Below are 24270 nucleotides of genomic sequence, written 5' to 3'. Positions count from 1 at the left end.
TCTCTGTCTGCTGTGTTGACTGACTTCATCAGCAGTCTGTTTAATTAAGTCATAAAAGTTAATTTATTAATTTCTCAAAGTAATTGAGCTGTGTGTGCCCGAGGGACGTTATTAATGATGTAGCGATCAAAACAATCCATCGTTAACGAATGACATCTGCACCTTTTATAAGCTTTATAAACAGCGACAATCAATGCATTTACAATAGGAACATACGGAGATACACAGTAGGAATGTTTCATTGCATTACAGAGCTGCATATGATTAAGTGCGGACAGAGAGCGTCCTGATGCCCTGTGACTCCTGTCACTCTTTCACTGCTCTTCCTCGTTCACATCTACAGTAAAAACAAATAACTTTTGTCTTGTCCAGAGAACCATGTAGCTGGGCTTTGAGGCTGAATTTGCCATTTAAAAGACCCTTTTCTTTATCCATTTCTGCTCACGGAGGTTTGTTTCTGCATGCTATCCACAACATTACTGCTGCATCGCTTCCTGATTTCTCAAACTACGGGGCGGGCGGAGGGTCATAACAATAGAACGCGTGTGCGTTAATCACACGTTAAAATAATTAGTGCTGTTAAAGGGAATGTGCGTTAATATGTTATTAACACGTTATTAACGAGTTAACTTTGACAGCCCTAATCTGTAGTCATCGATCTTTTCTTTGTTTGTTCAGCCATAGTCGATGACTGTTTACACGCAACACTTGGAGACCGGAAAAGCAGCCGCTTAGGTCCGCCTACCCTCTCTGGCAGACCAACCACTGCTGGCTGATGAAAAATGCGTCACTAACTGGGTGACGCTTGGTACTGCTCTTTCCACAAATGTCGCCACAGACACACAGTCTGTAATAATACTATACACTGCAAATGCAAAGGCTTTCATCAGCTGGCCACAGGCTCAATCACCATTGTGTTACCTCATTCTGTGATGGTGACTTGAAAGACATTTATTTAAATGAAAAAGTTTGTTACTTTAAATTTGAAATAAATCTTTGTCCATATGTTGCAAGGATTAAATAATGCTTTCTTTCTTACTTGTTTAGAGTTGTTGCTATTTTCTGTTCTGCTTAATGTAATTAAAAAAACATTTCTTGTTTATGCAACAACGTGCAATGCTCACTGATTACAAGGATCTGTTGGCTCTTATTGAATCATTTCAAATAATGCAGGAATGAACTTATGCAGTTGCACAGTCAGCTCCTTTTGGGTTCACAATCAAGTACATTTTTTGTAAATATATTTAAAATACACCCGAACGCTAAATTGAGTGCAAACGTGTGCATGTGTGAGAGTGTGCTTCATACATCCAGGGAGTCCTCCATGTTCCAGATTACAATGATTCCCAGACTGATCGATTTGACGAAGATAGCAGATGTGGTCCTTCTGACAATAACACCGAATTTCATATATGGCAGAGTCACCCTGAAGGACACACAGAGGGTTAGTGTAAAAAATGAGACAGATAGCAGCAGCTGAATCAGGGACTCATATAAGAATAAGAATATAATATAATAAGAGGCTAAATAACTGTCTTCTGACAGTGAAAACCTATAAAATGACAGGAATCACAGAAAGCCATAAGTCTTGTTGGAGGATTCTAGGTTCACCTGAAAAGTGGGTAGGGAGCACCCTAAAGATGTGGCTAAAAGGATGCAATCAAGTTAGACAGTCGACTGACTTCCCAGAGTCATACAAAATGTATTTATATAAATTTGACAAATTTGATTTGATTATTATGTCATGTAAAAGTAGCCCAGCCAAAACACTGGCTTACAAATGGTTTAAAGGACTGTACTTATGTAGCGCCTTTTTAGTCTTCTGACAACTCAAGGCACTTTACACAGTATATGTCTGCATTCACCTGTTTACATCCACATTCATACAGGGCCGGCCTGGGGCATTAGCAGTTTAGGCGAATGCTAAGGGTGCATCCATCCATAGGGGGCGCCACACCACCGCCTCTTAAAGTTGTCATATTTTACAGTATCATCACACATCCCTGGAATCAGCACAACCTCAGCTATTTGTATATGTCACTCAATAGAGAGTTCACTAACCCGTAATAGGGGATATCAGCCTATAAAAGAAAAAAAAAAAGAAAAATGGAACTTAAATTTTTATCTATTTTATTGAAAACCACACTGCAAACCGTATGATCAAAAAAAAAAAACTTTACTGATTTCAAGCTTAGCTCCTACTGTTCATGAGTTATGCCCATTCTTTGGGCGTTTTCTTTTGCCAGGTATTGTCTTTTTTCCCCTGCCAGTGCATTTCCTTATTGGGTGCAGGGTCATCTGATTTTTTGTTCACATCAAAAATCAACTGCAGGGCCTCAGCTGTATTACACTTCTTTTTCTTTTTATATAAAAACTTTTTTATCTAAAAACTAAAATTCGGAAAACGTATCTCTTCTCTCTTTGTCATCTTGCTTTGCTCTGGAACTCCCCCGTTGTTGCCTTTGTATCATTAAATAAAACATGCCAATCAAAGTGTCTGATTCGGAAACGTGACTCTCTACATCAACAACAAAGATGGCTGATGAGCACTGATCAATAAACATACAGAGAGAATCTTTACGCTTTAGTTTACTAACAAAACGAAAATTCACACTTAAGCAAGCTTGGGCTTGTTGGAAAGCTCTATTTCCCTAGTTCTTGTAGGGAAAGAAACAGCTGAAATCTTGCCTCGGGCACCAACTTGGTTTAGGGCCTTCTCCTCATTCAAATACTAATGTAGCGAGGACAACGGACTGAACAGGAAATGCCTGAGAGCTAATACTTTATCTGTATGAGGAAAGGTCAGACTGTAAACCCCTTTCCTATAGGGGGGGTCTAAAGTGAATCTCTTGAAAAGTTCTCCTTCAAACAAGGATACACTTCAGTACTAAATGTGAAACAATAACACTGTCCAGCCCAGGACTTTGGTTCCACAGCCTCTTAGAGAGAGATCGTCTGATCCAATGACTGTATACAGTATATAGATGGACGATGCGTCTCCATCTGTTCCCATTGCACGAAAGTGATGCCAAAATAGCCCCTGTGATAGGCGCTGCCATCTTGCGATGGTGACGTAATTTGGAGCCTGAATCTGCGCAGTAGAGATCGGCGGGTGGCGCCGGCATAGCCAGTTCCGCTAACCAAAACACACACCTAAGTCACCGAAAAAACAGCAAGGATCTTGCTTGCCGGCGTGTTTACAAAACAGCTTCTCTGCGTTGGTCTGAGACTAACGTTCGCAGGTATGGAAACGTAAAAAAAACAATCACTACAGTCATTGAACTGTAGTGATTGTTTTTGTTACGTTTCATCTCGCCGTTTGTCCTCCACTCTGCTAATCCGGAACTGATTGGCTGCAGGAGCCGTATAGGTCAACATAGCTGTCAATCATCATTTTGATAGCATCAAATAACTAATTAAAAATAAACTTGTCAGAAAAAATGAACACTTGGAAGTAAATCAGCATGACGACCCAATCCCAATCTCCACCCTAAAGCCTAAGCACTGAACACTCACAGATTTTAATGGCATCAGGCATGTAGTGTGTGAGTGCGTGAGTCCGTGAGGGTTTGAGAACTGCATAAAAATGAGGAATGGGACACACTATCTGGGCATCACACGTTGCCTGGAAACCAGATGGGCCATTAAATCTAATAAGTAATGTATATGGTATATGGTCCGACCCCATAAAACAGGATGTATGAACAGATGAAAACCTGGGTCCACACTTGAAGACAACTTTCTGGGCCCTATTTAGACGGCAGAAGGCGCACAGTCTAAAGCACACGGCGCTATGTGATTTAGGGCATGTCCGACCTATTTTTTCTAGTTAGACAGCGCAAACCGAGGCGCAAGGCGCAAAGAGGTTGGTTTAAGTCCCTGGATTATTTATAGGCATGTTTTCAGCATAATATGAATCAAACCAATCAGAGTGTCAGCTGTCATTCCCTTTAAGAGCCCAGTGCGTCTGCAGATGTGTTGCTATTTACACAGCGGATTTCAGTCATTCTTCTTAGATAAACCGGACCCCGACTGGCATGTTTAACTTTCTTCTTTCCACTCTGTCCTTGAAAACGCAGAAAAAATAGGTTACTGTACAATACATGTCGAAACACGGATTGATGTTAAAACCACAGAAGCGATCCCACTGCCCAGCAGAAACAAAAATGAAAAGAGTCATACTGTGTACATTTACGTACGAGGCACAGCATTAATGATATAAGTCTCCAGACAGACAGGATCGAATGTTTATTAAAGTTCTGTGATCTGACATGAAAGAAAGGTCGGCTTTAAATGTTTATTTACTGATTTCTTTCTGCTGGATCACATGGCTGTATTCTCATGTGTAATGGAGACTGGACAGTATTGATATCTGTTAGCACAATTGTCGGTGCTACAGGTAGTTATTTTTGAGTAAGGTAATTCATTTACCTCCTAGCTGCGTGTGTGCGTGTCTCGGCTTCTGCTGTATTATAGAGAGCGTGTGTCTGAATGAGCGTGCAGTATGGAGAGCTTTGTGTCGGTCTCAGTAGTTTTTGGCCCGTGTGTGCTGGAGCAGGAATCTCCCTGAGGTGAAGCAGGTGTGTGTGGAGGCAGCGGCAAGCTTGTCCATGTCTTCCTGCACTTCTCAGCAGATCGGTAGCAAACCGAAAGCAGCATCATGATTTAAGGAGACGAGGGAAACCGAAGCTTGCAGTCTGTCCCTTAAAAAACGTTTTTTCACTGTAACTGCAAACACACCGCTTTTTCCTTAGGAGAAGAAGCACTGCTGTGCGTCCCTGTGTGAGTGACAAGTGTTGTAAACTCGCCGATGTATGTCCATAATGTGCCCTCTAAATAGCAAACACAGATTGCACCATAGCCTTTAGACCAGGTTTTTGTTGGTCTAAGGCGCGGTCGCTTTCTGCGTCCTCTAGCTAGCAACACGCCACCCGTTTGCCTGACCACACCTCATATCAAAACCAACCAACGGTGGTTCAAGATGACTTGCTATTTATACAACGTGAGCGCTGGGCGCAACTATGCCGGGTGGAAGATAGCAATGACACTTGCGCCGTGCGCTTTGGCGCTTTGCACCGTGTGGATGATATGGCCCTCTGTCTGTCTGTCACATTCACAGACACGCACACACACACACACACATTTGTAAGTAAATAAAATTACCCAGATAACCGTACTAACATTAGGAAATAATAGACAGCTAAATAGAAGACAAAGAAACAGATGCACAAGTTACACCGTGACTAGAGACGCAAGCAAGCCCCCACCCCCAACCCCTCTTTTGGATCACTGATAAAACTGCTATCCTCCTTTGTCTCTGCCCTTCTGGCCCTTCTTCTCCTTCCTCTTCACTCTATGCACTTTCCCCCTTGTTGTCTTTCCAGATCTTCGAGCATTTTCTGTTTCTTTTTAAGTTCTTGTAAGTCTTAATTAAGATGTATTGAGTTTTTGCTAATGCACCCTTGACATATGCTTGTTTTTCACTGCTCACACAACTGTCTTTTATTCTTATTCAAGTTGTTAAGAATTTAGAATTTTTTCTGATCTCACGTTTAATGCTGAACCTGCCGGCCAGGCAAGCCAGTTTTTCTTATCTTTTGCACCTTAAGTAATCTCGTCTTTATTGATCAAAAGTTTGATCGTTAAGCCAAACGGCATTCCTTTGAGTCAATTAGACAAGTTAAATAAAGATTGTTCTTGATCCAACTTCAGCTTCTGATAGACCAGCATCTGGATCAGTCTGCACTCTTTCCTGAAAAGAATTGAAAAGCTGCTAAACTCCAGAGACTTTTACAGATCCACCGAGGTGGACACTTTTGCCCAGCTCAGAATCAGCACTATTCGTCTCCATCACCGGGCACTACTCGCTGGAGAGCGGCAAAGAACAATAATCATAACTTTGTTTATAGCACCTTTGCTTTGATAATGCTTTGACAAACAAGCGATCACAAGCACAGTAGGAAACAAAAGAGTCAAAACAACATGGCCAGACAGCAAGACAATACAAAGTTACAGTCAATATGAAGTTAAAGCCGTAGGACAAAAGATGTAAAAACCTAAAAACATGGCAGTGAGGAAACATGGTATAAATGGTAAAAGCAATAAAAAATAAAAGTAGGAATAAATTAAACACACAAACATCACATCCCACACAACATACATACACATACGTTTTAGGAAATGATTTAAAAGATGTCACTGATTCTGCAGCCTTATCTCCTCAGGTACCATCTCCTTTAGATTTAGAGGAAGCATGACGTACACATTTTCTGTGTATTTCAAAAGTATGATGGCAACATTACTTCTAAATTTCTAGCAGAAGGTCTACCAAAGCCACCCTGAGTGAGATTGGGAGTTATTTGGATTGAACAATATGACTGCTGATTTTAAATTGTTCATTGTTGTCAAAAGCTGCATTGAAGTCAAAAAGAATTAGAATTGCACTATCCCCCGTCTGCTGCTAAAAGGTAATTGGTTACCCTGAGGAGGGCCGTTTCTGTGCTATGTTGATCTCTAAAACCAGACTGAAAGTTCTCAGAGAGGTTGCTATGACACATAAACCTAAAAGTTGGGTTGAAACCACTTTCTTCAAATTTTTGGTACAAATGGAAGTTTCGAAATTAGCCTAAAATTGTAAAGAGGTTGGACCACAACGTGTTTAAAACAGATGGAAGTATGCCTTCTTCCAAGGATCTACTGATAATCAATAAAATACTGGGCCATTTATGTAAAAAAAAAAAAAAAAACTCTTTAAGGAACTTTGTGGGAATGAAATGGACAGTGATAGGAACCACAAATATGTTTATCTTTAAGTGACTACAATAAAATATTTGCAAATGATTAAAATTAATGCCATTTCGGACTTTTGATAGTTTGTTAAATAAAGCTTATCTTATCTTAAAATATGTAAACACTGTAAGACACACAAATATATGCTGCAGGTCGTCTTTTTTACTTATTAGATTTAATGGCCCATCTGGTTTCCAGGCAACGTGTGATGCCCAGTGTGTCCCATTCCTCATTTTTATGCAATTCTCAACCCTCACAGACTCACGCCCTCACACACTACACGCCTGATGCCATTAAAGTCAGTGAGTGTTCAGTGCTTAGGCTTTAGGGTGGAGATTGGGATTGGGTTGTTATGCTTATTTACTTCCAAGTGTTCATTTTTTCTGACAAGTTTATTTCTAATTAGTTATTTGATGCTATCAAAATGATGATTGACAGCTATGTTGACCTATACGGCTCCTGCAGCCAATCAGTTCCAGATTAGCAGAGTGGAGGACGAACTGCAAGAGGAAACGTAACAAAAACATTCACTACAGCCATTGAAGTATCCATTTCTGTGAACGTTAGTCTCAGACCAACACAAAGAAGCTGTTCTACTGTTAAACAGGTCGGCGAGCAAGATCCCTGTTGTTTTTTCAGTAAGTTAAGTGTGCAAACCAAGGCACAAGGGGTAAAGAGGTTGATTTTGGTGGCTCATAGCTTTTACATGTATATAGTTATTAGCAAAATTCAAAGTCATTCACTTTTCAATGATAAAAAGATGTAGGAAGGAACATAATAGGAGAAGAGATAATGACGAGAGTGAGGAAGGAGTGAAACACTGGGGGAAAAAAATTGTGATTCTGATGATAAATAAATCTGGACATCAGGAGTCAGGAAAAATGAGGTAAGGGAAGAATTAAACAAGACTATGTCAAAACCTAGTATGTGGCTGACAGGTCATTGTGCGCTTTTGTGAGCAACACTGGAAGCATGGGGTGACGGTTGTGGGACGTGTTCATTTTCATTTTAAAATGCATGAAAACAGATTACAGTCCTCACACTGCTGGTGTGACACGCGCCGAAAATGTAGAGAATAGGAGGTTCGCCTATTTTTACTACGAGCTGGGTGCGGTTCTCGGCCAAAATAGACAGTGAAAATGAAGTGTGATGAGCCCTATTAATCTCTGACAGCAATATTAACAGTAACCGGTATGTTTTTTCAAAGCCCGACTCCCCTCATTTGTACACAATGCTTTTATTTTGAAGTGTTTCCCAGGCTGTTGATGTTTTTATTTGTAACTTTCCCAGGAAGTTATTTGATCGATAAAGTCACTCACAGGCTCCTTATTGGGGTTCCTGCTTAATTTTCTGTGAAATAAAAACGTAGTCATAAGTCTCTGGCAGGCCATAAGTATATATGTATGTAAAAATAAATAAATAACATCATGTTACCAAATAAGTCGATTGCGATATGTCCCTCTCTCCCCCTCGCTCACTTTTCGTCTCTTCGTCTCAGTTCATATGGTTGTTTTCGCTGTGTGTTAATTAAGGTTCTGTTTCTAATGTAAATAAGATCGTTTTCTGTTAAGACCAACCCAGGGACATCTTTAACAGTAGAACCGCCAAGGGGGTCATTTTTACCCCCTCACTTTTTCAAATGCATGTAACTTTTTAAAAATAGAACCTGACATTTCAAATTTCCTGACTTTTCCCTAAATTGTGTTCTTAGTGATCTACAAAATTATGGGGGTTGTGGGATACAAAGAAAAAAAATTATTAACATTTATCCCTCCAATCGCTGCTGCCGTCAATTTGACCCCTCCATAGAAACAGCTGGGGCGAGCCGCTGCCACTCAGCTTTCAGTGACAGCGGTTAGCGACGCCTATTGTTACAGTTTTGAAAAGAAGACAGTCACATTACTAAACAGTATATTAACTATTTTTGGATTTGAAACATGGACTGGGGAAAAAGAACGATGGATGTGGAGGGAGCCCTGGCAACGCTCCAGGCCATGAGTGACGGAGAGTCAGATGGGGGAGATATAACAGAGAAGAAATCAGATTGGGATGAGGTAGATGACCTCTTTTTCACCAGATGATGAGTGTGAAAAAAATAAAGCAAAAAAGATCTCCCTGAAATGCCGATGTGCAGCGTGTGGACAGTGCACTGGAAAAGTCCACAGCATGTGCACGAGTTCAAATCTCAGATATTTTTTTACCATAAATACTTTTAAGCACTGCAGACAATTCTTCTGCATTAAAGCAGCACTGAATAATAAAAAAGGTCTCAATGTGTTACTGTTGTTCATGCCAATGTCCCCCCCTTAACCACTGGTATTTAACTCAAAAATAGTAAGGGCAGACAGCTTCTATTTATAGCAATGGCTTGAGTACAGTGCAAATACCCGCTGTAACGCAAAAAAATCGCTCCTGGGGACAATGCCCCCAGACTCCCCTACTTTTGGTCTAAGCCCCGAATGTTTGTAACATCTCGCACCGCCTCTGCTGCCAGTCATTCAAAAACCTCTTCTTTCTACAAGCAGAAGTATAAACTCTCTCAAAACTTGGTTATTTGAGCGTTTACCCTGGCCTTTTGCCAGTTGTAACGTGTTACACTTACTCCATTACATGTACTTGAGTAATTTAAAAAAATTGTACTTCTAAGAGTAAATTTGCGCTAGAAAATGTGTACTTCTACTCTGTTACATTGGGCTACACATGTCTCGCTACTTTTACTGACACCAGGGTTGGAAATTAGGCACCCGCCAGTCCAAAGTTTAACTGTTAAGGATCAGTTAAAGACTTCACCACATACGTGGACGTGTCTGTGAAGCGGACAGCAGTACTTCGTATGATGACGACATCACTGTCTAATCCTTAAGCAGACACCTGCGACGTCTTTTCTGCTGCAGACAGCTCGTGCGTTTACTTCACGGAGGAACGCTCACTCAGATGATTCCTCTTGAATAAGCTAACGCAACCAACCGCTCCTAAGTTAACAATCATCAGTGTAGTCTGCAAGTACCGGTTAGCAACTTAACAGCTAACCACAGAGCATAGAGGAGAAGAGGTGCACAGAAACTGAGGCAACGGTTTGGATTAGGGGAGAGTGGGGTAAGGTGAGCCACCTCATGTTTCTGGACAAATGTGCACACTGTTTGTCATTTAATAGTACATTTTGTTGGCATTTGATCTGATATATGTAAATTTCAATTATTAGGGTCATTGTGTTAAAATTGCACTCTAATGCTTTAAACTGGGATGTATTTAGATTTTCAAGTTTTAGAATATCATCAAAAAATTATCAGCTTAGCTTTTCAGTCATGTTGGATTGGAAAAAAGATACAGATGAACTTCCTAAGTGTGCACTGTTTATAGTCTAAAGTGTTGATCCAAAAGCAAATGCCAATTTCATAATTGGGGTATCAGCACTTTTTTTTTGCATTTATACATTTAATTCAAATGACATTTTAACACTGTGCTGGCCTTATCTTTTCTAGACTGAATCGTCTGAATGATGGCTGCAAGTGTAAAACTGCGGATAATCCTTGGTGCCAACAATGTTGAAAAACTGAACATAGAATCGGGAATGCCGAAGCCTGTGGAGGATCTTGCAAACAAGATCAAACATCAGTTTGATATAGATGTGGACATACGACTGCAGTACATCGACAGTGATTTTGATAACAAATTTGTTAACCTTAACCAAAGACAAAAAGCATAGTGAAAATCATCCGTTTGCCAGAAGTTTCCGACCTCAACCAAAGCAACATACATTAAGCCAGAGTGGAGAAGAAACTTCTCTGTCATCTTCTGACACAATATTACTGTCCTCGTCTGTTTCAGAAACTGCTCGATCACAGTGGCCCAGTGGATACCAAAGTTTCCATATGATGTGGAGATGCAACTTCAAAGAGCAAACCAGGACTTCTGGTCTGACATCTTGGAAAGTCTGGCAGAGCAAATCATTCAGTTCAAGGAAATCCTATCAATCCTATCCTTCAAAGAAATGATCTGTTGCTGAAGCTTTAATCAAAGCCCATTCATGTTTGAGGGAACAAGGAAACTTCAGTGGCTATTATGGATGGAAAAGATGGCCAAGACGCTTGTATACAGGGGACAGGAAGTCATCAGAGATAAGCCCATGAATGCTGAGTTCAAGATCAGATGGCCAGGATTGTTCAGTGTGGCAGAGGTTTGAAATGCTTCTTAAATTGTATAGTTATTTTTTTGTCAATGATTAAGAAATATGGCAAAATGTAGAAAAGCCTTTTGAGATCTTACAATACATTTAAATATTTCAGTAGCTACTAATAATATCTTGTGTTTGTTGGCATGTAATAAGGTTGAAGTCTATTTTGCCTTTGTTTTCAGGTTTAAGCATTAGCTATTTTTAAATGCAAAAAAAGCGGTTGGCGCCATAGTGAATTAACTGTATCCTTTTAATCTGAACATCGAAAAGAGGTGTAAGACATGTTTGACATGGTAGCCATTAGGACCCATGCAATGACTGATTAGTCATTGTGTATATCTGCTTCTTCAATTGTGATATCCTTTTCAAATGCTTAAAGAAAAGTATGGTGTAGTATGTGTGCATGTGCATTCCTAAGGCACCACTACATGTCACGTTCTCCCTTTAGAATGAAAGTATTGAAAAGAGAAGGGAGTGCATCCTGAGGGCACTTTGCATCTTCCTGAATGAAGACCCAAATGTCCTCTTCAAGGAATACCTGGTTGGTAATTAAAATAGTTTGTTTTCTACCTGTATTATCCCAATTCTTTAATTAGTTTTCTTATTACTGTGTTACAGTTTGCAGGGAATCAGTTGTTTGAACCTTTTTGGAAATTGAATTTACAAATGCAGCAATTGTGCATTACATTTCATATAAAGTTTTTTTTTCTGTTAAAAAAAATGTTTTTCATTTGTAGTGGGAGGTAGTGTTTTTACTACGTTCAGGGTGGATATGTAACTCTAGCCACTAGCAAAATAGTCAGCATGATAGTGCTAGAATTTAGACACCAATAATTATGTCCTATTTACTTGCTGGTGAGACTGAACCTTTTGGTGGCTGGTAAATGTTCACATTACAAGAGTATTTCCCTTCCAGACTGTAGTGCTTAGTAAATACATAATGTGTCCCTTATATTGTGTCTACTCCATAACCAAACAATAGGGGGCATAATATCTGGACACTTTTGACACAATGTTTACAGTAAGTAAATGTTTAAAATAAGTAAAAGGGAAAAAAAAAAAAAAAACCTACTAAGCTAGCTAGCTAAGTAACATTAATGGCTGAGCTGTAGTATTAAATTTCATTCGATGGTTTGCATTTTTTTATTAAGTGCTTTTGAGTATAAAAAAACTTGATGAAGTCATCCAGTACTATAAAGTGGAAATTCATGTAACACTCATTTTTGTGTTATATCTTCTTTATATTATTTTAAGTATAAATCCTTAAAAGACAAAGTAACTTTTTAGAATTCTGCTCAATTTGTTTGTGGTTTGACAGTTTGGTGTTGTCCTGTCTTTCTCTCCTCTGTTAAGGACTCGACTTGAGCGGGACCATGGAGAAGTTGTCCTTGGGATCTACTGTGTCAATGTCCAGTGAGGTGATGCCAACACCCCTCCAGCTGATGTAGGAATAGTCAGCGAAGGCATGGAAGTCCTGCATGACTGAGGAAACATTGCCACAGCATGTGCTCTCTTGATGGGCTTCATATACACTCTGAACCTCAATCATCCTAAGGAACTGAAATCCTTCTTTGAAGTGCTTCAGAAGATCTCTCTTCATCTGGATACTAGCAGACTGTCAAACAAGGTACAGATGCTGAACAACATACTGTATGAATAAATCAATCAAGATGATACTGTAACCCTGAGAACATCTTCCTTCAGTGAAAGGTGGTTGTCTTTTGGTGCGAAGTGACAAAAGGGATTTGAACTGAGAGATTATGCTGCACAACTGATGACACGTTTATTGATATTTTCCTTATTATTGAGGTTTTACAACCAAGCAGCAACAAAGAAAACTACAAGAAGTTAGTTTGTTAACCAGATTATAAGAATGTTGCAACATGAGTATGTTTGTTAGAATGTTGACATCTAAGGTTTTCCTACGACAGCACTTACAAAAAATGTTAACAGCAGAAAAAGTAGTAGTTTGATCGTGGTACTTTTATGCTGTGGCAGAAGAGAATGATGCAACATAAATATATATGTTTCCAGAAAAGTTTACAACTTGGGTGTTCCAACCATAGCATTTGAAAAATGTTGAAGGCAAAAAAAGTGTTTTGTTGTATAGTTGTACCTTTATGGTGTTGCACAAAATTTGGAAACCTGCCAGCTAGTTGTATTGTTCAGTTTCCACACAAAAAAAATTACAGTATGTTTTGTTGTCTTTTTTAGGCAACAATATGTGTACAACTAATTGTTCACAACTGGTTTAGTTTATAATATGTATGTCAAAACTCACACGCAAACAGAGAGAGAGAGCAAGAGAGAGAGAGCATGATGAAAAAACAGCTCCAAATGTGAGTAAACGACAGCTGAGGAGCAGAGGCGCTTGTCGGCCGGCGCGGAGAAATGCGCGTCTGGTGTGAACGGAAGTGCTCCGGCTCGCACACGATTTTCGTTGCGCGGCGCTTCGCAGCGCTTTGGCAGCCGGTGTGTCCCCGGCGTAAGGCTGCATCCAACAATCGTTTTATTCTCAACTTAGGTGGTTATAATTTCTTTTAACCGATAAATTGTTTGACTTTCTTTGTGTTGTTTAAGAAACTAGATTTACATTCTGCACCATTTTGTTACATGTTTGCAGCTTTAAGCCAAGTGCAAACTTTAGTTTCTTATCGTAGTTGGACCAACTGTTCACTGAACAGAGATTCTGTTTGCTGGCGTAGAACAAAAGTTTGTGTTGGTGAATAATGTAAAAAGAAAAAAATATGTTGGGTTAACGTAATTCATTTATGTGGAAAAAGTGTACAAACATTTTTGTTGTAAAGTAGTTAGTTAAAAATACACTGGATGAAAACCTTCCTTTTTAGTTAAATTAACATAATTTCATTAATTAATCACTACAAAAAAATATTTATCTTGAGAGGACAAATGTTAAATATGTAGCCAGTAATTGTCTTTTTTAAGTCAGTTGAACATAACAGATCTAATTTGGGTCAACTTAAATATCTATTGTTTATCTGAAGTATTTATTTTTAATTGGCCCAATTTAAAATCATTAATCATTACGTTACTATAGCACAAGTTCCTTTACTTAAATTTTTAATTTTCTCATTAGTTTTAGTCAAACTTTAGTCATTTTTACCTTAAAGTCTTAGTCAATGAAAACTCAAAACATTTCAGACCAGTTTTAGTCAATAAAAAATCACTACACTTTAGTAATTACTTTAAGTCAAAACGTTTTCAGTTAGACCAGTGATTCTCAAACAGCGGGGCGCACCCCCTGGGGGGCACGGCGGCTTGACAAAGGGGGTGCGTCACCGCACCTGTGTGTTTTTTTTTCGTTTGGAAAATGTAGCAGGCGGAACTATGTTTTGACGTTGGACAACCTGGACTCATTTTCGGGTGGCACAGTACACAAACGCGTTGCCCTGGCGATTTCCATGACAGATTTCACATTCAGACACACACAGAGAAAAAGTCTAGCATTGCCAACGGACAAATATATTACAGGGGCGTAAACAAAAACAGCTGACACGTCCGATACCAACAAGACGACGTCGGCCGACGTTAATGCTGTCCAACAGCCAAAATCCAAGAAGTCAAGAAAATATGACGACGCTTATCTTGCTCTTGGATTTACAGCGAATATGGTAGGAGAAGAAGAGAGACTGTCTGTGTTATATGTCTGAAAAGTCTGGCAGCTGCAGCTAAAATCTGTTTGTTGTTTTTCTTAGCAAAGATTGAACTTCATTGTTATTGTTCTGAAAAAGTTATTGCACATTTTATTATATTTCTATTTGAAAAAGTCCGATGGAGCAATAGGAATAGTTTTTTTTCTCTTTTTGCACAGCAAATTACTCAGAGAAAAGTGAAAAGAATGGTCACAATCTTGACTTTCTATCAATAAAAGTTCAAATTGACCCATTTGAGACAATATTGTTGGGGCGGGGGGGGCCTGGAAATGTTTCTTACTCCAAAGGGGGGCATGACAGAAAAAGTTTGAGAACCACTGAGTTAGCCTAATACAGGTTTAATCTGTAAAGGGTGCTTTCCTTTCATTTGATATTTCCTGACAATGTTCTCCATAGGACATATAAGTCTTAGCTTAGCTTGTTTTCTTTAGGCCTAAGACACCACTTACCACCCACATACAATACACTTTTGACTTCTCTGCCCCAACAACTGAAATCACACTCAGGATCATTTAAGCCCAACATACCATCTACACCAGAGGGCGCTAACGACTCTTGTTGCCGTTAGGTCAACAGGCCAGGTTAACAACTCTCCCTTGATTACACATCTATTAGCATACTAATGACCTACAGAGGCTAATATTTCTAGCTCTATCCACCAATCAGTTTAGAACTGAAGATGAGGTGGAAAAGAACTTCAACCAACTCCAGTTGCCTTTTGGATTAAGCTTTAAATTTTAATATATTCATCATCACTTCTCATTTAAACAGACTGTAGCAGAAAGCCGATGATCGCTCTTTTTGTTCGGAAGAAGCGTCAAATGATGCGTAAAAAGTCCCTTTTTCAGCAGAAAGCCTTGGTTAACAGAGAAAGTTAATAACCACCTTTGTGACACCTGTTATCTGTAAGTGGTGCTTGAGGCTTTGATGAGCCAGCTTACATAAAGAAAGCCTGGGTATGTTGAACTTGCTTCATAGTACACCTCTCTGTTTTGCGATGATGCCGTCATGTTGTCAAGCTGCCGCTTTGGGATGTCATCACCTGTGTGGCTGGGTTGGATTCAGGGCTATCTGCACACAGCCCTCAACCAATTCAACCAGTTACAGGAATGCATTGCTTGTAATGTGACAGACAGTTTAGATGCACATTGGGGGAAATTTAATATTAATATTTATTCATTAATGAAAACAAAACAGTGTCGTCAGAGTTTTTATTATCAAAGATCTATCTTAAACTCATCAACATGCTGTCTCTGTGATAGAAAAAAGGTAATTAACGAACGTTTATCATCATTATTTTTGTGAACAAAATGAACGATGATTTCAAGTTGACAACTGTTTATAAGTTAAGAAGCTCCACTTGGATTTTCTTCATGTGTTTTTAGTTTTTCATGTATTTGTTGATGGTCATCTACGTCCACGCAAAAAACAGAGAAAACAAGTGGCCTGTAATTCTAATCTACACAAATAAAGGGCTAAAACTGATAAGGCCATGTCTTTATAGGAGACAGCTTTCAGTCTCATTTAGATCTTAATGCATTTCAAGGGAATCTTTGTGTATAGTGCAATGTTCTCCTTTTCAAGAACTTATTTTTGTCGTGATGTATAAACCAGAGAGATACGTAAAAAACATGTGAAAGGGCGCGCCAGAAAATGTTTATGCATTTATTTTGTCCAACTACTGTCTATACACAGTAAACGTTCATGCTCAACCCGTTATGCAATACTGAGTATTATATATATTATATATTAAATATTTGGTTTTAATCAAATTCCCAGTCTCAGACAAATTTAAGCAAAGAACACATGAGGTAAAGTATGGTCACAAGGTTTAAACTGAGCTTACGTTATGCGATCGACCCGCACAGTATTGTTGGACAGCTCCACATTGACAGGTCCCAGCTTCATGTTGATTTTGCTGATGACGGGGGACTTGATGTTTGTGTGTCTCAATTGGATGTTGAAATTCTCATAGGATTCTTGACACTGCGAGGCCAGGACATGGTTACAGCCGGATGGCAGATGGAAGAATTTTCCATCAAAGGACTTCCAGTTATAATGTCCCCAAGTTGTGCACACGTGATCGATGTGAGCATCCACTGAAACAACAACATTATCACAGTATTAGCAGTTTATTGATTGATTGACTTATTGATGAGACAATTATTTTGGAAAATTGTATTTTGATAAATAATTGGAGTCATATTTTAGCAATCATGTTAAACATGAGCTTGTTCTACAACTGTGAGGATTTGCATTCTTTATGACACATGAATGAGTCTTTGGATTAGGATCAAGATTTTTTCACAATTTAAGGACTTCTTATAGACGATATGACAAATCAATTTATTGTTAAAATAATTAGCCAATAATTAAAGTCATTTTTATTTGCAGTCCGACATTTACTTCAAATGTAGGGGTCAAAGTGTGTCAATTATATTAAATAAGACCCCAAGAGTATCTCAGGACATTTAACAGAATATACAGAGGATAAGTATGAAAAGGTATTAAACATCTGAATTTGAAGTTTTCTTTCCTCCAGCACACACAAACATGAACTTTTGTTCAAAGAACAACATCTAGTCTTCCTCTGTGTGACATGTTCCATGAGGTGTTAACTTACCAGGGAGAGAGCCGAAAAACAGCGTCAGGTAGATGAGCCACAAAGTGGATTGGAGTTCTGTGGTCCCCATGTTGGTCCTGAGGACTGACACTCTATGAAAGACTCACCTGGAGGATGTCATTTTATATCCTTCCAGTCAAGGTGGAGCTACACCACTTCCTTTAGGTAAGAGTGAGAGAAAGAGGAATCTTCACTTTCAATCCCTCCCTTATTCTAAATATCATTGTGGTTGGACTGTGACATTTGCACGTTAAATTAGTACCTGACAAGGTTCACAAAATGATTATTGTTTGCTCAGCAACCATGTCCTCATTTCCATCACTGTACAAAGCAGCTTTTTCACCCTACAGGCCTCTAATGACCCATCTTTTATAATCAATACACACATCTTTATTTGCAAGCTCATTGAGTTATGTGTCAGTATGTTGAATGACACAGAAGAAGGCAGAATATGCCCAAAAATTATTTCAACATGCATGAAGTGTGATGGGTTAAATGATTTGCTCTGGTGGAGCTTTTCTGCAGTCACGCATTTAAAGGTTAACCAGATCCTGGTTTCTGTTCAATGTCACACAATTTAAAAAAGTCTTTTAAATATTTGACCAAAACCGCCAGCCCTCCCTAAGCTAAATCAAGCAGTGTAATGTGGATCATTTAAGGTAACGGTGATGCCACCCATCCTGCAATACAAATGGTAAAATACATATTTCAATGAAAAACCTCTTTATGGTATTATCACACGATTATATTGCTCCTGATACTGCACATGGTAATAATAAATAAGCAGAACCGGCAAACTGACCGCCATCCACTGTCTGTAGTACAATTACTACTATTAAGTATCTCATACAACCCCACTTCAAACAAACCGAACAATCCCTTTAATGCTCTGAAGACAGTGGAGATGGTTGTGGATTTTAGAAAGAATGCAGCCACACCCGCCCCCATCACCATCAGTGACTCCACTGTTTCCACTGTGGTGTCTTTCCGCTCCTTGGGGACCATCATCAGCCAGGACCTCAAGTCAAAAACGGACAGCAGAGGATGTACTTCTTGTGGATGCTGAAGAAGTTCAACCTGCTCTAGACAATGATGGTGCACTTCTACTTAGCCATCATTGACTCCATCCTCATTTGCTCCATCACTGTCTGGTACGCTGCTGCCACTGCCAAGAACAAGCGCAGGCTGCAGCGTATCATCCGCTCTGCAGAGAGGGTGATTGGCTGCAATCTGCCATCTCTCTCCGGCAAGAGGCTGCGGTCCATCAGGACCAAAATCTCACGACACAGGAACAGTTTCTTGTTTCTTGTTTGTTCTTGTGTTCTTGTGTCCCTGTGAAACGTCATCCTATGTGGCCCAAGTACTGTCCCAAAACACAAGTTCACATTTTGTCAAGAACGGTAAATATTGCCGGAAGTGTTCTTGACACGCCCATTTGACAGAGGATGCATCGGTTGGATACTTGTGTTAACTTGTCAGCACAAATATCCCAGCATACATTTTGGCATCCAGGCCCAGGACCGGAGAGCCAAAGGACGAAGCAGACACCTGTACGTTTTTCATGATTTTCGTATAGTATTTTATCATTAAATACATTTCTGAGAGTTTTTGAGGCGAGAAATTAATGGTGGAGAGTATGAACATTGAGGGTTTTACGAAAATAAACGACAAATGGAGAAGTTGCGCCAGTGGTTTCGGAGTTAAGAAGCTGCACAATGTCCAGCGGGGCCCGCTAGCTAGCAGGCCGGTCATTTACGTCTCCTCTTGCCCCCACAGTAACAGAAGGAACCGCAGCAAAATGGCAGAGGAAAGCCAGGCCCACAACTGTAAGATATTTATATTTTGCGTAGCGCTGTTACTCTGTAATTACATTCTGGGAAAGATTAACATTTTTTACTGAAATAAAGGGTCATCTGATGAAACCAGGGCGCTCATTGAATGGCGTGCCGCGAACGAGCACCTGTTGCTTTCTAGAGTCTTTGGCAGTGACAGACAGTCCTGATTTGTTAACAGACAGTCCATGAAAAAATGGAACAACTTGAAGGAGAAATACAAGGTAAACCACCATTGTGACTGAATCTCAGCAAAGCCAGGTTGTATAAGTTAATATTAAAGTATTAGACAAGTGGGTGAGCTTACTTGTACAGGTGCAATGGGCAACAACGAAATTGATCAAACATTAAGTGGGCTCAAACTAAACTACAAAGCTGCAATCAAATTCTGCTGTTTCACAATATTTTTAACATCACCTTTTCTGCTTCCTTAGTTATTAAATCTTGAAACTACTGTTGTAAAGTACCCACACATGGACTGATGTTTACACATACATTCACACATATTACACAAAACTTAAAAGCCATTCAAACTGTAGAAACTTTTTGGATTAGAACATATGTGCAACAATACATTTCACCTTATTCATCAATATTATTTTCATAGGAGCTTAGGGATCCTCCGACAGGGAAAGGGGTGGAGGCGGGTGGGGTGACTGCTGCCACCTGGCAATGGTACCCGTTAATGGATGCTGCACTCCAGGGGCAGCACTCCATAAGTCAACCCCTGGTAGTTGCAGCAAATTTGACTGCAACTGCAGGTGGTGTTGTCACCTCCCCGTCCTCTGCCCCTCCTGAAGAGCAAGGACACCTCAGGAGGAGACCAAGGAAGAGACCCAGTGAGGCGGTCCTTGAATTTTTAAAGGAGCAGGCAGAGAGGGACGAGGAGTTGCCAGACAGGAGGCCAGGGAGAGACAGGCTGCGGACAGGGCAGAGAGATACTTGTCCCTGTTTGAGAAACTTGTATATAAGTTGTAAATAAGTTATGTTACGTAAATAGTTAAATCAAATCAGGTTCGTAATAGTTTTGTTAATATTGCATTTAATAGTTATTCTGGAGTGTTTGTCTGTTACTACAATGAATATATTTGAAATTGAGTAGTAGTTGTTTTATGCTGGATGAACAGTAAGACAAAGTGGCAACATGCAGGTTATAATTGTGGTCACAACAATTATTTCTGCTACATATCTGCTGCATAGTTAGAACATTTATTTTACTTTACATACTTTACTTTTTCTGTCATTGTGTCAAAGAGCAGTTAATAACATTATACACAATCATCTACATTTACAATTTATATATCGATTCAATTACAAAACAGAAAACAGTTAATTAATTTAAATGTAGAGAATTTAACAATAATGATTTATAACATTTCATTTTGCAGCCTTCACTGGACTTTAACCATTGGGTTTACCCCCTTGTTGCTGATGTAGGTGTCCAGAAATGTTCCCTTGCTGTCACATACGTCCTGAAGTATAACTGAAGGAAAGAGCTTTCGGTTGAAGTAGCACTTTTTTTGTTCAGTGGGAGGATTGTGATGTGGCACCCATCAATTGCACCAGCAGCACAGCGGAAAGCCTCATGGCCAGCCAGGTGAGCAAAGCCTGCCCCCACCTCCTCCATCTCTCCTGGCTTGGGGAAATGGCAACATTTGGACCAGCATCGTGATGGTGTCCCTGGAGAGCCTAAAGGCTGGTTTAGGGTCAGCCTCAGAGAGGAACATGCAGAGGATTGGCACATGTCTGTTCAATTGTTCATACCTCTGAAGTGGAGTTTGATCCTGTTTTAAGAAAGCAAATATTAATTGTTTACTCTTCTCAAAATCTACAAAAAATGATTTGTAGTCATTTATCTATTTATTTAAAATTATTTGTATTTGATCATGAATTGATCCCATTGGTGTGATAAATTTTTTGTTATGTAAAATGTATTTATATGTATGCATGTGTCAGTCTGTCATTACACATTATGAGCAATTCTGTTATTCACTGTCTTTGCCTATTTCATGAAAATGTCCATTTGTAGCCTATTAGTTGTATTCTCTGTGTTAGTGTGTGAGTGTGTGTGTGTGTGTGTGTGTGTGTGTGTGTGTGTGTGTGTGTGTGTGTGCGTGAGTGCGTGTGTGCGTGTGTGTGTGTGTGTGTACATGAAAACATACTGTATACATGGTCCAAAATGATGCTTACTCGTTGTACCTGTTTATACTACTCCTATCATGAACCTATTAATCTGCTGCCCCACTCAGTTCAATAAGTAATGGGTTATACTAATGAACCACTAGATTAATAGCTCAAAGCATATCTGACAAATCTCTGAAAATGTCTATGTGATGTATAGTAAGTGTACCGAGTGTAAAGTTATTTGTTTTATGCTATGTTATTTAACTGTCCCCTACTGAAATGGGACTGTATAAAAATAAATCCCATTTCTTTAGTGTTATCCATCAGCAGTTTGTGACAAGGTCACACTGAGGCTCCTAAGAATATCAAATGATTGTCTTGACTGAATATCATACGATCATATCAGTATGTTAACAGAGGGGCAGGCCTATAGTAGCAATGCTGAACTGTTCTGGGAGAACAGCGCTATTCAGTTGTAAACATTTAGCTTATCCATCTACCGTATTGTCTTTTTTATTGTCCATTGTCATCAAAGTTAAAGGCTGAGTTAGCTAATCTTCAGATAACATACATAGCGTAAAACAAACGCTATTATAGCTCACTGCCATTCCGTCCTCCTCCGCCTCCAGGTGAAGAATACCGACAGTAACAGCCAACAATGCCCGGTCCATCTCTGATCTTAACACGGTGCCTTAAAGTTTAAATAACACAGACAATAGACTGCAACAATTGTTTTTCCCGCCGCTGTGCAGCACTTTGGATAACGATAACAATAAACAACAGAGGCAGTATGGAGGCGACTCTCGCTTTATTGTTATCAATAGACATGTAATTGTTGATGTACAGTTGTAATCAGATGTGCTTAGGATAGGTTGAACACAATACCGATTGTTTTGGGTGTTAAAACCTGTCTTTGGAGCACGGCAGGCTGCGTCTCTGCCGGCCGGAGGTATTGCGCAACACCTGGAAGAACGCCTCGTCTCAAACAGTGAACAGTGTTTGTGTTCTCGTGAGCTTGTGAGTTCATTCTTCCAAGAACAACTCGCAAGAACGGTCTCTGGAGAACACAAGTCCGTTCCATGCATTCTTGGGTTTTGAGAAAGGCCCTTAGTTAACACAAGATACTGTTGGTCCTGTTGGTGGCGGAGATATTAAAATAAAATTTAAGTAACACTGTTGTGCCTTGTGCATAATTGTACTAACAAAGTCTCTATTAATTTGGAAAGACGCTAATCACAACTTCTGAGCATCAGCATATATCATACAGTGGCCAGTGTGTGTTCTGCGTGGGGGTTCAAAGGAGGGAAAAAAGTTCCATGAGGCCAGAGCCTGGTCTATTTAAAAAGGAAGGCTGTAATCCGACATGTCAATTGTAACGCACCTGACTTTGAAAGGAAATGAGAGATGACACTCTGGTTGGTTGGTTTGATTCATGTTATGCCCAAAACACACCTATGAATAATCAAGAGACTTAATCGAACCTCTTTGCGCCCTGCGCCTCACGTAGCAACCAGATTGTTAGCAGAGTAATTAGCAAAAGGTAGTTTGACACCCCAATTGACAATGCGCCATGTACTTTAGACTGTGCGCTTGGAGGATCCCATTACAATTAAAAAGGATAACAAGAAAACAAAACACTGCAACAATATGGTGAATACAACATCCCTTTCGGCTGTTTCGGGGTAACAGTGGTAGAGTTAGTTGTCTTTCAATTGGAAGGTCGGAGGTTCAATCCCCAGCTCCCTCAGTCTACATGTCGAAGTGTCTTTGGGCAAGACACTGAACCCAAATTGCTCCTGGTCGCATAGCCAACGGGTATGAATGTGATAACTGATTGACAGTTGGGCACTTTACGTAGCAGCCTCTGCCATCAGTGTGTAAATGGGTGTGAATGGGTGAATGTGACATGTAGTGTAAAAGCAGCTTTGAGTGGTAACAAAGACTAGAAAGCGCTATATAAGTACAGTCCATTTACCATTCATGACCAATGTTTCTGTCATGTTTGGGTCATTCTTGGCTATTGGTGACTTTTCATGTGCTAACACTTAGGGAAAAAATAGTACATTTTTTGTTTTTTTTAACATTATTTCAAGTAAATGACATCTTTAACCTGCAGGAACTTGTATTGGTAGAGCTCAAGCCTATAAATAGTAATAATTATGGGTGGATCGTTCAGACATGGACTGTGAGGGAGTTCCACCCTGTTAGGGACATATACATAGGTATTGCAAATTGTTAATAATGTAAATATTCAACAATATTTAGCTTTTCTTACACCTTATGTGTCCCTCGTTCCACCATATATGTTTTTTTTTTTTATAATATTGAAACAAGAATTGTTGATTGGAACATTCATTTTTTAGAACGGTCACATTTTTGCACCTAATATACCCAACATGGTGAATAATAACAGAGATTTGCACGAAAAAAACACTTTTACTTTTAATCCTTTTCAACTCTGCAAATTAACATTAAAACATGTAAAATATTTAACATAGTTGTTATATTATTATTATTTTTATGTAATATCATATGGATGCTACGGGGGTTCATTGGTAGGTACATCTGGAGCCACAACATTTTGCAGAGTTGCTTCTTTGAGCTCGAAGCATGGGCAATCCATAACCCCCTTCTCCTTTTGACAGAGGCAGGTTAAGTCTCTGTACTTTACTTTGCTGTCAAAGGGACGATGAAGATTCATCAGATCATGAGCACCTCACCTGGCAGTCAAAGTGGGTACCTAAGAACAGCACAACGTCATGGTCCAAGATATGTAGGTTATCCATGAAAGCAAGGCTCATCATTCATTTGGGTAAGTATATACACTACAATCCATTTAAGCAGAGTAAGAAAGATTTTTCATTCGCCTACATTTTTCTTGGATGAACTTATCATTAACAACAATAATACACGATGCATATCATTAATACATTGGTGGTCACTTGAGGATTGATCTATGACAATAAACAATTTAACATTTCCAATTACCGCCTGCATTTCCTCCACACTCCTTTCCGTCACATAGAATAGCTGAACTGTGGACTCTTGCATGTT

General features: G+C 39.5%; 1 protein-coding gene across 1 annotated transcript in view; it reads right to left on the bottom strand.

Annotated features, from left to right (window-relative positions):
- The window catches only part of LOC138592138 (mucin-2-like), a 118984-nt gene extending 101654 nt beyond the window's left edge, over window positions 1-17330 (bottom strand). The window contains exons 1-3 of the mRNA XM_069662834.1: window positions 17261-17330; window positions 16484-16736; window positions 1309-1426 (exon numbers count right to left, since the gene is read on the bottom strand). Of these exons, the coding sequence (XP_069518935.1) occupies window positions 1309-1426; window positions 16484-16736; window positions 17261-17330 (441 nt within the window). The remainder of the gene's footprint in view (window positions 1-1308; window positions 1427-16483; window positions 16737-17260) is intronic.
- Window positions 17331-24270: the final 6940 nt, after the last annotated feature.

The sequence above is a fragment of the Semicossyphus pulcher genome, unplaced genomic scaffold, assembly GCF_022749685.1.
Source record: "Semicossyphus pulcher isolate SPU_LCO1_2020_fin unplaced genomic scaffold, fSemPul1.0.p SCAF_1, whole genome shotgun sequence".
Classification (NCBI taxonomy): Eukaryota; Metazoa; Chordata; class Actinopteri; order Labriformes; family Labridae; genus Semicossyphus; species Semicossyphus pulcher.
This window is presented reverse-complemented; position numbering and strand designations above follow the sequence as displayed.